At 52.9% G+C, this 16,424-nt stretch overlaps 1 protein-coding gene across 1 annotated transcript in view; it reads right to left on the reverse strand.

Annotated features, from left to right (window-relative positions):
• The window catches only part of TMPRSS2 (transmembrane serine protease 2), a 32,878-nt gene that overhangs the window by 4,699 nt on the left and 11,755 nt on the right, over positions 1–16,424 (reverse strand). The window contains exons 3-9 of the mRNA XM_024120360.1: positions 15,917–16,139; positions 11,712–11,798; positions 10,915–11,028; positions 7,875–8,001; positions 6,608–6,718; positions 3,125–3,168; positions 1,944–2,115 (exon numbers count right to left, since the gene is read on the reverse strand). Coding sequence (XP_023976128.1) covers positions 1,944–2,115; positions 3,125–3,168; positions 6,608–6,718; positions 7,875–8,001; positions 10,915–11,028; positions 11,712–11,798; positions 15,917–16,139 — 878 coding nt within the window. The remainder of the gene's footprint in view (positions 1–1,943; positions 2,116–3,124; positions 3,169–6,607; positions 6,719–7,874; positions 8,002–10,914; positions 11,029–11,711; positions 11,799–15,916; positions 16,140–16,424) is intronic.

Here is a 16,424-nt window from a genome sequence, read left to right on the forward strand (position 1 = left end):
TTTTAATTTTTGGCTGCGTTGGGTCTTCGTTACGGCGCACGGGCTTTCTCTAGTTGTGGCGAGCCGGGGCTACTCTTGGTTGCGGTGCGCGGGCTCCTCATGGCGGTGGCTTCTCTTGTTGCGGAGGACGGGCTCTAGGCGCGCGGGCTTCGGTAGTTGTGGCACGCGGGCTCAGTAGTTGTGGCTCGCGGGCTCTAGAGCGCAGGCTCGGTAGTTGTGGCGCACGGGCTTAGTGGCTCCGCGGCACGTGGGATCTTCCCGGACCAGGGCTCGAACCCGTGTCCCCTGCATTGGCAGGTGGATTCTTAACACTGCGCCACCGGGGAAGTCCCTAGAAGGAGTTCTGATCCCAGCATCACCCCAGCCCCACACCGCATCCCTGCGCCAGACCCCGCGAGTAACGGACGCACGCTGAAGGGATGGGCTTGGCCACGCGCTTCACGAGTCATCTGACCCTCCCAGCGAGGCAACGACCTGGGCGCCCTTAGAATCCCCACTTGTCCACAAAGAAACCGGAACTCGAAGGAGTCGGAGACGACGCTTATCCTTGAGCCTAGGCGCCTTCCTGAGGTTTGAAACCCCATTTCTGGCGTGGCTGGGTCTTACTGACTTTTACATGCTAGAGCATTTCCTGGCACACAGTAGGTGCTTAATAAGTGTGTACTGATGAATAGAATAGACTCTGAACCTAACAGCCGTCCAGGCATTACCTTTATCTGGGTATTTCCCTTCTAAGAAAATCCTAAATCCTACAGCCCACGGAATACGGTAGACGGAAGGAAGGGAACGCTCTTGGGTCATAAACACTGCTTTCTTCAACCATACAACAGCCCTTGGAGCAGCACACCTGTCTTACAGGGGCAGATGCTACAGTCAGACACCTCGAGGGAACTGTCTGAAGCCACTGAGCCAGAGAATGGCCAGGCCAGGCCTGGACTCACTCTAAAGAAAAATAGCTCTGATGAGTGAGGCTTTTTCAAAATAGCATGTGACTAAAACACCAAAAAAAAAACAAACATAAAAAACCCTCCACGTTTAAGAAAAAAGGAGGGGGAACAGTATCTTCTACAAAAGCTAACACTATAAATGATGGCTACCCTCGCCCCTCTCCACCCACCTGTATGGGCAATGCTGTGGCCCAGGGTGTTTAATGGACCACAGAGGACCTTCCTGCACGGCAGTGTGAGGTCTGAGTGTCTTTGAGTGCACTCTCTCTGGGGACGAGGATCCAGGGGAAACCAGGCCTCCCAAGAGGGCAGAGGCCTCAGGAAGGGTGGGACAGAGCTGACAAGACTGTGGGCTAGGAGTTCTTTTTTTTTTTTATTTTTATAAATTTATTTTTTTAATTTTTGGCTGCGTTGGGTCTTCGTTACGGCGCACGGGCTTTCTCTAGTTGTGGCGAGCCGGGGCTACTCTTGGTTGCGGTGCGCGGGCTCCTCATGGCGGTGGCTTCTCTTGTTGCGGAGGACGGGCTCTAGGCGCGCGGGCTTCGGTAGTTGTGGCACGCGGGCTCAGTAGTTGTGGCTCGCGGGCTCTAGAGCGCAGGCTCGGTAGTTGTGGCGCACGGGCTTAGTGGCTCCGCGGCACGTGGGATCTTCCCGGACCAGGGCTCGAACCCGTGTCCCCTGCATTGGCAGGTGGATTCTTAACACTGCGCCACCGGGGAAGTCCCTAGAAGGAGTTCTGATCCCAGCATCACCCCAGCCCCACACCGCATCCCTGCGCCAGACCCCGCGAGTAACGGACGCACGCTGAAGGGATGGGCTTGGCCACGCGCTTCACGAGTCATCTGACCCTCCCAGCGAGGCAACGACCTGGGCGCCCTTAGAATCCCCACTTGTCCACAAAGAAACCGGAACTCGAAGGAGTCGGAGACGTCACTCAAGGCCGCAGGGCCCAGAGCCTCGGCCTCCAACCGCGGGGCCCGCCCCCTCGGGACTTACTCCTCCACGCAGTGGGCAGCAGTCACGATCCACTCGGGGGTGATGATGGAGCCTCCGCAGACGTGGGTGCCCTGCACGTGCAGGCTGACCTGCCAGGGCCAGTCCCCCGGGGCAGCGCTCGACCCGCCCACGATCCGGCTCTGGCGGCTCGTCTTCCCCGAGACCCCGCACTCTGAGGGCGACAAGCACAGCGCAGCCGGCCTGTGAGCGAAGCAGGGCCGACCCCTCCCAGCCGCCTGACGCCGGCACACCGAGTGCCCAGACGGCCCCCAGGCCGAGGGTCCTGCCTGGCCGGAGGGTGACTGTTGTCTCCTCTTGTTCCTGTTTGTTTGGGGTCCGACTTTCAGAGACTGTGTCCTGGTCTCTTTGGGTTGGGGGGTGGGGTGAGAGGACAGCCCTCCAGCCCCCCCGCCCCCCAGGAAGCACCACTTCTGCTGGCACTGGGTGCCCCTGCTCCTTGGCACTCGTGCGATTCCATCGGCGTCTCCCGTACACCCAGGTGGGGGGCCTGGGTAACAAAGGCCCTGGCACCCCCTCGAATGCTCAGAGGCCCCAAGATTCCGGAACAGAGCTAAGGAGGCTTTTCTCAAGCTGCCAGGAGGTGGATGGCGTAGCGTGCGCCGGAAGGCAGGGCAGGCGCCGTGCTTTCTCCGTACCTAAAGAAGCTTGAGCCAGCCTGGGTGGGAAGGTACCAGCGGGACCACTGGGGCATATGCGTCCACCTAGGGGCGTCTGCTAGCTTCACCTATTCAAACTGAAAAGCCAGGCTTCAGGCCTGAGACCCGTATGGGAACAGGAAGGGGCTGTCCCAGAGAAGGGAGTGCAGGGACAGTGTCCTCCATACCGGTAGAAGGTTTGGAAACTATAAATAATCCAAACACAGGGACGGGGACACCCACAGGCCTCCAGCTCCAGCGCGGGGATGCCCTAGAGTGCGGCCCCGTCAGTTTCTTGCGCTTGCCCGTCCTCATGGGACAGCTGCTTCTTGGACTTGAGGCTGAAGGCGTCTCAAGTGCATCTGAATTCAAGAAAGGAGCCCCTTGGGCAGTGCTGGGCGTGTCCTGACCTGTTAGCCCACCTCATCTCTCCACATCCCCCAGAGACACAGGGAGATACATTTCTATAAGTACCAAATGTTTCCTATTTTAGAAACACAAAAAGGAAAACCAAGAATCACTTACCTATACAGCGTAAAGAAACCACTGTTTTTGAAGAACAGACATCACTACAAAAGAAGAGGGGAAAATTCTGGTCACTCTAACAAACGAGACACTTGATTCTCAAAATACTTAGAAATAAATATTTTCGTCCACTTTTCTCACTCTCTGCCTCCCTAGACATAGAAGAGTCCACAGCTGAAGACTTGAATAAGGAAAGTAAATCTATATACATAGGGGACAGTAGTAAAGCGCAGACACTGAGTCAAAGTGCAGGGTTCAAATCCCAGCTGTGTGACCTTGGTCAAGCTTCCTAACCTCTCTGTGCCTCAATTTCCCCACCTGTAGAATGGGCTAATATAGTACCAACTCATAGGGTGGCTGTGAAGATAAGCACACATCATATCAGCTGTTATTATTTTTCCTAGGGATTTAAAATCATCCTTTAATTTTGTAAGGAAGACATTCGTAAACTTCCAGGTTCCTATAACTGCTTTACATTTACCGCACAGGAAACTATACAGTCAATCATTTGCCTGGGAACGGAAGAAAAGTTACTCATTTGGGGGGCAGAAATTCCGGTTACATATGAAAAAGAAACAACCAATGCGTTCCACTGTATACGGAATTTTCCCCCAATATGCCGAGGAGAAGAGAAACAGCCCTGACACCCACATGTTCGAACCTGGCCATGTTCTGTTGAACGTAAACAGTTCCCAGGGCATCAACATGGGGCCAGACCACTGTTACATGATGGAGCAGGACGCAGGCACGCCCCCTGCACAATCCCATGAGCCTGGTCCAAACCACACAGTGACCAACATGCTGGCTGACACGAGTGGCCGCACTTCTTTGCCAATCCCAGCCGTAGCCTGGCTTCGTGGCTGCCACCCACCTTCTAAAACAATAAAAACCATTAAGGTACCAACTACAGAATCACCCTCACTTCCGGACAGCATCCAAGGCAGGGCAAAGCCCTGCTTCCTGGAACCTTCCCCAAGATGACTCAACACAAGCCCACACCCTGTAATAAGTCCCTTCTCACCCCCTTCCATGGAGACACCCACAGTTCCAGGACAAGGCATGTCCTGGTGGTCTCTGGCTGGGGGGCAGTGGATGCCAAGAGAAGACATGTTCCCACTGAGAGAAGATGCTTTCTAAGCAGCATAAGGTCATTCTCCTCTGCACACTGTGCAGCCACCAGCATCAGGGCACAAAGCAGCCACTCAGACAAACCCTGCGAGGGCTCAGGTATCAAAGAGCAACTTCTGAAAGCAAAGAGGAAAGCAGTTCTCCCACTCACGCCATGCATGCCGGGGACACCACATGCCAGGCAATGACCTTCTCTTCTTTCCTCCAAACCCTGCAGCCACCTTGTGAGTTACCGAGAGGTGGCAGCCTTCCCTCCCCCGCTCAGCCCTGATTCCATGTAAGCAAAGACGATGAAGAGACAGTCGGGGGCATTTACAAAGAGCCCAGGCAGCTGTGTTTAGCTTCTCGGGAGGGCAAACCACGGCCTGCTGTTTGGATGGGCGCACCTGGCCGTGTGCACCCCTTCTCCTGGGCTCACCGTCTCACATTCCTGGGGACACAGCCAGACCAGGTGCCCCAGGCAGAAGTCAGCCCCCCGGGGCCACCAGGAACGCAAACCTGCTCCCAGCCTCCCACTCACAGGGAAGGAGGGCAAGTGTGACCCGTCCATCCTCCCCTAAATGCAGCCTCTGGCACCTGGCCAGCAGAGAGGTGACGGCCTGGCTGGCCACCTGGGGACGGGAGATTGGGACCTGGGAGCTGAGGAGGACTTCAGCGAGAAGGACACTGTGGATCTTTCTCGTCAAGGAACATTCGGAGAGTAATCATGATCCTAGGAAGACTGCAACCATTTTAAACGTACGCAACACAAAACGGGTAGCTCAAGCCCCGCCCTCTCCCCCACCCTCCTAAACAGTTAAACCATCAACCATGGGACCAGCTCAGGTTCATTTCCACCCACCCGACGCACTGCGACCCGCCCAGCGCTGCAAGTAGGCCTCCAGGTACAGGAAACATTGGTGCACTGGACCAGCCGCTCGCACCCAGGCCCACCCCTTGCACAGCATATCCTCTGACACGATTGCTTGGGCCGGGGGGCCAACCACCCCCGCTGCCTGGGGCTCAGGGGCTTCCCGGGAAGCAGGATTTCCAGTGTGAAACCGCCAGAGTCCTGGGCCCACCAGGATGAGCTGATCACCCCACTGGGGACCCGGAGACATTCTTGTGGGCTCCTAGACACACACGCTGACGCACAGCCAGGTGCGTGTCTAACGTCCGGAGAGAGAAAACAATCAGCAAAGAGGAATTTCAACCGTGCAATGTTACCCAACACCATGGAGGGCTGAGGGCAGAGGACACAAACAAGACGGCAGATAGACCTTAGCCACTTCCCTAGAGTAAGCCCAGAGCTGCCCAGAGGGACAGGTCCTACTTCAAGTCCAGTCTCCTCCCCGTGAGAGACTCAGACAAACCCGCAGCTGCAGCCGAGAAATCAAACTCTGGACAGTGATTCTCCCTGACGCCTCCTACTCATTCCCATTACACAATTTTTGAAAGGAAAGAAGAATTCACCATGGCCAACAGGCTCATGAAAAGCTGCTCAATATCACTGATGATCAGAGAAATGCAACGCAAAACTACAGTGAGGTGTCACCTCACACCAGTCAGAATGGCCACCATCAAAAAATCTACAAACAACAAATGCTGGAGAGGGTGTGGAGAGAAGGGAACCCTCTTGCTCTGTTGGTGGGAACATAAATTGATACAGCCACTGTGGAGAACAGTATGGAGCTTCCTTAAAAAACTAAAAATAGAGTTACCGTATCATCCAGCAATCCCACTCCTGGACATATATCTGGACAAAACTACAATTCGATAACACACATGCACCCCAATGTTCATTGCAGCACTACTTACAATAGTCCGGACATGGAATCAACCTAAATATCCATTGACAGACGAGTGGATAAAGAAGATGTGATACATATACACAATGGAATATTACTCAGCCATAATAAAGAATGAAATAATGCCATTTACAGCAACATGGATGGACCTAGAGATTATCATACTAAGCGAAGGAAGTCAGAGAGAGAAAGACAAATACCATATATCACTTATATGTGGAATCTAAAATATGACACAAATGACCTTACCTAAGAAACAAACTCGCAGACACAGAGAATAGACCTGTGGTTGCCAAGCGGGGAGGGAGGTGGGGGAAGGATGGATTGGGAGTTTGGGATTAGCAGATGCAAACTAGTATATATAGGATGGATAAGCATTAAGGACCTACTGTAGAGCACAGGGAACTATATTCAATATCCTGTGATAAACCATAATGGAAAAAGAATATGAAAAAGAATGTATATATAACTGAATCACTTTGCCATACAGTAGAAATTAACATAACATTGTAAATCAACTATACTTCAATGAAATACATTTTAAAAAAGAAATCACCAAATTAAATACCTGTGGTAGAGTTTTTTATAGAGATCGATATTGTTGGCACTGACATTCAGCTTCATGAAGCTTGTGGCTCCGCTGTCATCCACTACTCCTTGGCTAGAAAAAAAACGACTCCTGAAAAAGACAGAAGATCTTATTTAAAATAATGGGGATCTTTGTGAGCATTCGTAAATCCTATGTTATCGCTATATCAGAATATGACATTCTGGTTATGAGGAAAACCTTAGCATCTGGGAAAACAAAAACACAACTTCCAGTCAAGTGACGCTGCGTTATAACCATCTTTCCATCCGATAAGCCTGAAGTGTCAGGGAAAAGTCCTCCATCAGTCGTGTTTCTAATCTAATCTGGATTAGGATAAAGAAGCAGTAAGAATAAGGATGTGTGAGCACATATAATGTAACAAAATTACACATGTTAAAATGCTCCCAGTGATAAAATACAGACCCTGAACCGTGATGGGGCCTCTCTCCGTCATTCACAGTGACATGCGCTGCAATTGGGGGCTGGCATTTTGAAGTATTTCACTAGCTAAGATGCCGGCTTTCTTATCAAGTGGTAATTCATTTGGAAAACTGGCATAAAGGCAACACACTAGAATTGCACAGAAGTCACACGGTGACACCCCCAAGGAAGAGACGGTGGCAATGAAATCGCACAGCCCTTCCCTGGGAGGCCAGACGGCTGCCACGCGTTGACAAGGATGGTCTGGCGTGTCCCTGGCTGGAATCCTGAGGAGGGGGCACTCCCACCCCCCTCTCCCACCTCCTCTGGTGGCTGCATGAGGAATGAATTCTCTAATGGATAAATCTGTTGATCAGCTCTCTTCTGTTCAAAGGCCTCCAGCGCCTTCTGCGATCACGCAGTGAAGGTTATGCAGATCTGTTCCCTCGGACCTTCCCTGCAGCCCTCCCCTCTCACTTCCACCCAGGAGGTGAGTGGAGTCAAGGCTTCGACCCTGCCTGGGAGTTCCTTAGGAAATGAGTCACCCAAGGCCCTCGGCCAGCACCCTGGACCCTGGTGACCGCAGCACTGGACAGCCTCGAGTAACCAGGAGTGGATGGAGGCCCCAGAGGCAGGGCTGGGGGGTGCCATGGAGGAGTCTGGTGCCCACGGTCCCCTGCTGGTTTCCCAGAGCAGCTTTAGAAAGGAGACACAGGTTCGTGGCGCCCCTGGGTTGGCACTTCCAGGGAGGGGCAGAGAGAAGCACTGATCTTATGTTTCTGTGCCCGTCACCACCATCACGGAGGCCACGGGGCTCGGAACTCACGGGTAGCCCATGTCCTGGCACGCTGCTCTCCCGTAGTTGGCACTCCAGTCATCCTGGCACACGGGGTGCCAGGACTTCCTCTGAGCTGAGTACACCTGAAGGATGAAGTTGGGTCCGTAGAGACGAACTGCAGGAAGGGAGATTCTGGTGAGTCTCAAACCATCGTCCTGTCCGCCATGTGAGCCCCACCTTCCCTGGGACCCAGAGGCAGGGCTGGGCCCCCTCTTCCCAAGGCACCAGCTACACATGAGGGATGCCGAGGATCCAGCCTTTCCCCATAAAATATGCCCTTCACCCCAAAGAACTGAAAACAGGTATTCAGACAAAAATGAACGTTGTACACAAATGTTCGTGAAAGCATTATGCACAAGAGCCAAAAGGTGGAAACAACCCAAATGTCCATCTACTGGTGAATGCACAAAATATGGTCCATCCGCATAATGGAGTATTATTTGTTCCTGAAAGGGGGTGAAACACTGACACAATACAACACCCATGACATTCTGCTGAGTGAAAGAGGCCAGACACAAAGGCTCACACACCGTATGATCCCATTTCTGTGAAACGTCTAGAGAAGGAAATCTACAGAGACTGAAAGTAGATGGCTGGTTGTTTAGGGCCTGGCATCTGGGGCTCCTTCTGCTGTGGCATGACCAGCCTTGGTCTGATCACTTCCTGCTGCTTCTGTGATGAGTGATTCCACGCACCATGTGAGCGGAGGAGCAAACTGCAGGACATCTAGACAATGGAATACGATTCAACACTAAAAAGAAATGAGCTATCAGGCCACGAAGAGACGTGGAGGAACCTTAAAGGCACATCATTCAGTGAAAGAAGCATCTGAAAGGGCTCCATCCTGTAGGATTCCAATTCTAAGATACTCGGGGAAAGGCAAAACCATGGAGACGGTAGGAAGATCCGTGGTTACTCTCCGGGGATGGGGAGTAGGGGGTGAACGGGTGGAGCTCAGAGGATTTTTAGGGCAGCGAAACTACTCTGTATGATACTGTCATGATGGACACACGTTAGACATTTGTCCAGATGTATACATTGTCCATTTATCTGCAATACCGAGTAAACCTGAATGTAAACTAAGGACTTTAGTCAATAATAATGTATCGATATCGACTTATCACTTACAATGCATGTACCACCCCAATGCAAGATGCTCCAAACGGGGGCGGCTGTATGTGAGGGCAGGGGTGGTCAAGGACCAAATACTAGAACCAAAGATGCTGCTGGTGGTCTTTTCACTTAGGAATCACCAGAGTTTCAGGAGGCCTGTGCCGGGAATCGGGGGCAGAGACCAATACATGTTCTCTGTTATCTCACAGTGTGTGAGTATATACTCTGTGTGAGTATGTGAGTGTGTGTGTGTGTGTGTGTGTGTGTGTTATGTGTGAGGGTGCATATGAGTGTAAGTGAAATGGGGGAGATGAGATTTTTCACTGCAAACCCTCAGGGACTTCCTGAATTATGATCTATTTGAGTACATTAACTCTTCAAGTATTTAAATAAATACAACTTCAGGATTAAGAAGAGAGAGAGAAAGTCTCTCCAGGTAACATGAGTTTGTCTTGCTAGAGTTTATCAACACATGCACGTGCACAGGTAGGAGAACATCAAAGGTCCTTCCGCCTGATAGCTTAACCACGTCTGCTCAACCTCAAAAACTCCCTACTTACTTAAGAAAATGGTGACAAATATATTATCACCAAAATAAAGTCAAGGAACTATGTCAATAGTTGACAGAGTATCTCACAGTGTGTGAGTATATACTCTGTGTGAGTATGTGAGTGTGTGTGTGTGTGTGTGTGTGTGTGTGTGTTATGTGTGAGGGTGCATATGAGTGTAAGTGAAATGGGGGAGATGAGATTTTTCACTGCAAACCCTCAGGGACTTCCTGAATTATGATCTATTTGAGTACATTAACTCTTCAAGTATTTAAATAAATACAACTTCAGGATTAAGAAGAGAGAGAGAAAGTCTCTCCAGGTAACATGAGTTTGTCTTGCTAGAGTTTATCAACACATGCACGTGCACAGGTAGGAGAACATCAAAGGTCCTTCCGCCTGATAGCTTAACCACGTCTGCTCAACCTCAAAAACTCCCTACTTACTTAAGAAAATGGTGACAAATATATTATCACCAAAATAAAGTCAAGGAACTATGTCAATAGTTGACAGAGTGAGTGAGTCACTGCCAAGTGCAAACCCTCTCCTGGAAGGAACTGCAGGAGCTCGGAGCTTAGAGGCCACGGCACCAGCGTGGACGCAGGTCCATGCAGATGGTGCAGAGGCTGAGCTCTGGCCTAACCCCCAACTCTGAGGATTCCACGGCCAAGTCCGCGCTGCATCTCACACAGGTGCCCTGCCCTGGAAACGGGATGTACGGGAGATCCATCCTCCCCCAGGATGGCTGCAGAAGGAAGACAGCGGGGGGGGTGGCGCGGGTAGAGCCCGGCCTTTGTCTGGCATCACCTGCCTTCAGAGTTAATAGCTCCCAGAGGACGCAGCAGGCTTTAGGCTCTGGGTATGGCCCTCAGTGGGTATTAGCACAAGCCTCGTCCTCAAGCATCATTTTCCCTGGCATGACCACTTTACCACCCATGAAATAATTCATTGAAAGTAATAAAAGCAGAAGAGGTGCCCACCCCGCGACAACAGACATAGATCACTTGAAAGGCAGCTTGTTCAGAAAATGCAGAGCCCACTCCCAACTCTATACTGTAAACAGTTTGCCTGTTGTGGTGACGTCGTGGCAGCTGGGGCAGGCACGTTGGCCTGGCCCTGGGCTGTGGTCTGCCTTCCCCCATGCTGTGCGATGCTGGTGGAGGGCTGGCGCTCGCCCCCTCTGAGCCTGTCTCCTCCTCTGAAAACCGGGCTTAGACGCAAGGCTCAGCCTCCAGGAAGGGATTCAGCCGTGGAACGCTCGACGTTCGGGACACGGGCCTGACACCGTCACGCCTGCCCTGCCGTGGGCCCCGTGGTGGGGCAGGGCGCTCCCCTCCCGAGGCAGCCGGCACGGCCCCGCCACTCACCGCACCGGTTCTCGTCCTCGCCGCCGGGGCAGTGCAGGATGCCGTCGCACCAGTGAGAGGGGCTGACGCAGGTCCCCGAGGGGCTGCACTCCATCCCTAAGCACTCGTCCTCCACTGGCGGAGAAGTGGAAGGCAGGGGCCCGTCAGGCTGGGAAACCGAGAACGCCTCCCGGCACCCAGGTGACGCGAGGGAGCGAGCTTTTCCTCCTTTAGCGTGAAAGGAGGGGACGGGTCCTTGCCGACGACGTACGCCACAGGAAGCGGGGCCGGCCGCGGGGATCCTGAACCCCCCGGGGCTGTCACCTTGGTCAGGGGAGGACCCCTGGCCTCGGATCTGGACAGCACCGCCCTCTCTGCCACACGGGTGAGTCCTGTGGTCCCCTAACCCTGCCCCGGGCTGATGGGGGAGACCTGGCTGTGGGTGCAGGAGGGGCCTGTGGCGGCCACCGCTGTACACTGAGGCACAGGGACCAGGTGTGGCCCCGAGGTGCCGCACTCACCGCGCGCGCGAGTGCCAGGTGCCACCCAGTACCCCGAAGCACGGGGTACGCTCAGCGCGCTTCTCCCACGTGTACCAATATCACACACACAGGGCACGGATCTCGACAACCCACTGATCAGGAGGAAGCACGCAGACGAGACTGGCCGCTTCCGAGAAAGGTTATTCGCGCATCACGTGACCAAAGAGGAGGAAAGAGATGAGAAATTTCCCGAGGGGCTGTAGGTGAGCCCCCAGCGCAGAGAGCAGGGCCGCCAAAGGGCCGGCGCAGCACGACTCGGCCCTGTCCTGCACTTACTGAGCTTCCAGAGCAGCACGGCGGCCAGGACCGCTCCCGCCAGGAGGGCCCCCAGGGTGAGGGTGACACACAGGACTCTCTTGGTCCCTGGAAGAAAAGAGCCGAGTGAACAACTTAGCCGCCGAGCTTCTTAGAAGTTAGACTCTCAAATATGTATGGTATAGCCTATCAAGGAATAATAATTTCTTATACATTTAAACATGTGACTTTTCTCTTTAAGGGAAAAGTATCCTGGGGGCTTCCCCGGTGGCGCAGTGGTTGAGGGCCCGCCTGCCGATGCGGGGGACGCGGGTTCGCGCCCCGGTCCGGGAGGATCCCGCGTGCCGCGGAGCGGCTGGGCCCGTGAGCCGTGGCCGCCGGGCCTGCGCGTCCGGAGCCTGTGCTCCGCAACGGGAGAGGCCGCAACAGTGAGAGGCCCGCGCACCGCAAAAAAAAAAAAAAAAAAAGAACGTATCCTGGGAGGTCTTACTTCTTCCATAGCACTGAACGTCAGGCTTTTTTGAGAACCGAAGCAGGAAGCCGTGATATGAAGCAACATACATTAAAATTAAGCTCTTCAAAAAGTATGGCCTGAAGGTAGTCAAATAAATGATGCATGTAAAAAGATGGCTGAAAAAAGGAAACATACCTTGTTCCGGTGATTATAAGCATAAGCAAAATAATAATAATGCTCCTCAGACCATCACCTCCATGTCGGTGGTACCCAAGGCAGCAGGAAAAAAGCCTCTTCCTCAAGGTGGTTTAGGGAGGGATGGGACAGTCACACTGACTCATTTAACAGCCACTGGCCACATGTGGCTACTTGCGCTTCAATTAATTATCGTTAAATGATATTAAATCGTTGTGTAAATTCAACTACTCAGTAATCCCATGTGACCAGTGGCTACTGCGCTGCACTGTGAGGAGGCAGGACATTCCATCACCGCAGGAAGTTCTACTGGGCTGCGCTGGCACCGCTCCCGGGTCTGGGGGCAGGAACGCTACTGGGCTCACATTTCAGCTAAGAACACAAGTCTTTGGAGAAGGTCACCGGCGCTCTCTAGTCAAAACAAACCAACACGCCGTTGTTGGTCAGAGTGCGAGCCAGACGTCATGCCAAGGTTCAGGGGAAGGCACCCACCGCCGCCGCCCGCGGCAGTTCCTGTGCAGAGAGCAGCCCCAGGCCCAGTGCTCCCCCGGGATAGGCGGAGACGTGGAGGGAAGGGTCGGGGCGAAGGCTCTCACGCAGACCCTCCAACTCCTTAGTTCATACAGGAGGACACCCAGGCCGCAGAGGTGGAGTGCGGCGGGGGCGCCGTGCACCCCACCTGTGCACATTCTTGCTTCCCGAAGTCCACCAGACCAAGACGTTCACCTTCTGGAGTTGATAGACCAGAGCTGACCCATCTGATCAGGGCTCAAAGCCTCGCCTCTCATTTTGTTACCATGTTCTGGAAATCACCTGTTACCCAGAGATTCTGACTCAGCTCAGGGAGAGGAGGCGTTGAGTCTGCAGTGCCACAGTCTCATGGGTGAGGTCACAGCCGCCGGTCTGAGGAGCTCCACGTGCCGCCAGCCACATTATCAGCACTTGGCACGGTGGTTGCACCTTACCGAAGGCAGGGCAGGGTCAGCGAGGAAGCTCAGGGGAAATTCCAAATGGCCAATTTGACCCATTAGTCAAGGACGATTTCTTCCTTTAGGAGACTTCCCTATGTGTCATCTTATCCAAGATAAAATAACGTGCCCAAATAACGTATCCAATAAGTTGAGGGATATTAAACTAGGTATCCTGAACCTCTCGTTGAGAGGGTGGCAACCTGGCCAGCCCTCACTAGGAGCGGGAGCAAGCGGGAGCACCGGATCTCAGCTTTGGGGGACGGGCATTTCGGAATCATCGTCTGGTCGATCAGACATGACTGGGGGCTGGTTTGCAATTGTACGGATTGTGAGCGTAATTATAACTGACGAATCATTTACCTTCATTGTTATCAATTGTTGATGCAGCCCTACCGTGTCCAGTGTCAACTCTTAGTATCACAGGATTGTTGACCTTCAGTCCTCCAAAACCCAAACACTAACATGTGTGTGCATTGTGGTTCAATGTGAAACACCTATGACTCTTGCTAAAACAAATAGAGCGATTAAGAGAAAAATTTCCCTTGTATTCCTGCTGGGGTTCTCTTGAGTTTGTGCTGTTTAAATAACCTGAAAAATTCTGCCAAGGCTCTGACAGGCTACATGCTGCATGATTCCAACTCTACATTCTGGAAAAGACAAAACTGTGGAGACAGATCAGTGGTTGCCAAGTGTTGGGGAAGAGAGGGAAGGATGAGCTAAGACCATGATAGGCTAAGACTAGGGGTCCTCAGCCTGGGTACCACGGACATCTTGGCTGGGTCATTCTTGGTGGGGGAGTGGTCATCCTATGCACCGGAGGATGTTTAGCAGTGTCGCTGGCACCTACCCAGGACAAAACTGTGGAGACAGTTAGATCAGTGGTTGCCAAGTGTTGGGGAAGAGAGGGAAGGATGAGCTAAGACCATGATAGGCTAAGACTAGGGGTCCTCAGCCTGGGTACCACGGACATCTTGGCTGGGTCATTCTTGGTGGGGGAGTGGTCATCCTATGCACCGGAGGATGTTTAGCAGTGTCGCTGGCACCTACCCAGGAGATGCCAGTAGCACCCCTAGCCCAGTTATAACAACCAAAACTGTCTCCAGACATTGCCAGATGTCCCTGGGGGTCAAAATCACCCCGATTAGCAGCCACTGGTCTCAATCTACCAACCACCACCAGAAAGACATTAGCGCAGAGACACGTGTTTCCTTGATCCGAGACAAATTAATGGAGGGAAAGAGAACCACACGGGAAAGGAGCAGGGACAGAAAACACAGGAATGGAAGAGAGTAGCGGTGTGGAGAAGGAAGGATGGAGGAGCCGTCTGTGAAGCGTGAAGGAGGCAGAGGCAAGGACTGAGGCAGAAATCCAAGGGCGACGGCACTTGTGAAGAGCTGGAGCGGTCTGCGGAGGGGCGTCTTCAAAGGGCACGGGTCTTAATCACTATTCCTTACTGCCATTATTTTTTTTCTTTTTTTTTTTTTTTTTTTTTGTGGTACGCGGGCCTCTCACTGCTGCGGCCTCTCCCGTCGCGGAGCACAGGCTCCGGACGCGCAGGCTCAGCGGCCACGGCTCACGGGCCCAGCCGCTCCGCGGCACGCGGGATCCTCCCGGACCGGGGCACGAACCCGCGTCCCCTGCGTCGGCAGGCGGACTCTCAACCACTGCGCCACCGGGGAAGCCCTACTGCCATTATTGATGGCATGATGGTGGCACGTGGAAATTCACTCCGTCACTAGTCTTTAACTGTGCAAGTTGTGTACGTAGGTAGGCGTAGCTCACGAATTAAAATAAAAACATTATCAGTGAAAATGTTCCTTGGTTCCAGCCACTGTACTAGCTCTGTGCTCATACTAGTATTGGCAGTACTAGTCCTGCCTGGGCAGTTCTTACCACGTCAACTAGCCTGCATGAAAATCTTGGGGAGGGGTGCGACGGGAAGGGGTCTGGAGGGAGAAGAGATAAAATGCAATGCAAAGCAAGCGGATGAATGAGAGGTTAAGAAAGATATGGGATTAAGGTGATGGGTAGGGGACACACCACCTTCAGTCCCTCAACCCTCCTCCGTGGCCCAGTCAGGTCTGGCTACCAGATCCTTCAAGCCAAGAGAAATGTTGAAGATACTTCTGTACAACAATTCCACCGGCCACTCCATTCACCAAACACAAAATACACAAGCTACTCTTTGAGCACCTTGAACGGGACTTGCGGCGCCCAGGGAATGGTACACAGAGAAAGGTTAAATCGTTTCTCCCTGCATTGGGGGTTTACCATCTACTCAGGATGATTCAGCGATAAACCACGCAGACAAGAAGCAGTTCAGAGAAGCCCAGCTAGAAAGACCACCCTGGGTGGTACAGGCCAAGCCCGTACCAGAGCATCAGTGGGAGATGAAGGTCTTAGCAGCCGGAGGTCCCCAAAGGCCCACAGGAGGCGAGGCCCAGGCCCACAGCTTTGACACAGAGTGGCGGAAGGGAGAGGTATGCAGAGCCAGACCAGCCCGGCAGACAGAGGAGAGCTGGCACCAGAGCCGGTGAGGCAGACGGCCCAAGGCAGACCCCAAACTCGCGCTCCATTAGGGGAAATAAATGCAAAAAGGGTCCTACTTGAGGTGCATGCTGTCCCCGACGGGGATTTGGGCTGCATGAGGATGACGGGTGTCGAGGTGTGCGTCTGAACCCTTGGGGCGTACTGGGGCACCGCAGGCGGGTAGTACTGAGCCGGGTACCCCGCGTAGGCACGGTGGGCCATGGGCGGCCGCGGAGGGTAGAGGCTTTCGGGTTGGAATCCATGGTTCTCATAGTAAGGCCCGACACCTGGTGGTGACCCCTGAATGATTAAAAAGAAGATGAATGACACAGCACTGTAGAGCAACGATACCCCACTAAAATTTTTTTTAAAAAATTAAAAAAGAAGACGAATGATACAAAACCCTAATTATCCTAAAGGTTAAATCTACACCCCATCACACTCAGACAAGACATTGGGACAGCGCTGCAGAGTCTTTTTTTTTTCTAACATCCTTATTGGAGTGTAATTGCTTTACAATGGTGTGTTAGTTTCTGCTGTATAACAGAGTGAATCAGCTATACGTACACATATATCCCCATATCC

This window comes from Physeter macrocephalus, chromosome 8 (genome assembly GCF_002837175.3).
Source record: "Physeter macrocephalus isolate SW-GA chromosome 8, ASM283717v5, whole genome shotgun sequence".
Lineage (NCBI taxonomy): Eukaryota > Metazoa > Chordata > Mammalia > Artiodactyla > Physeteridae > Physeter > Physeter macrocephalus.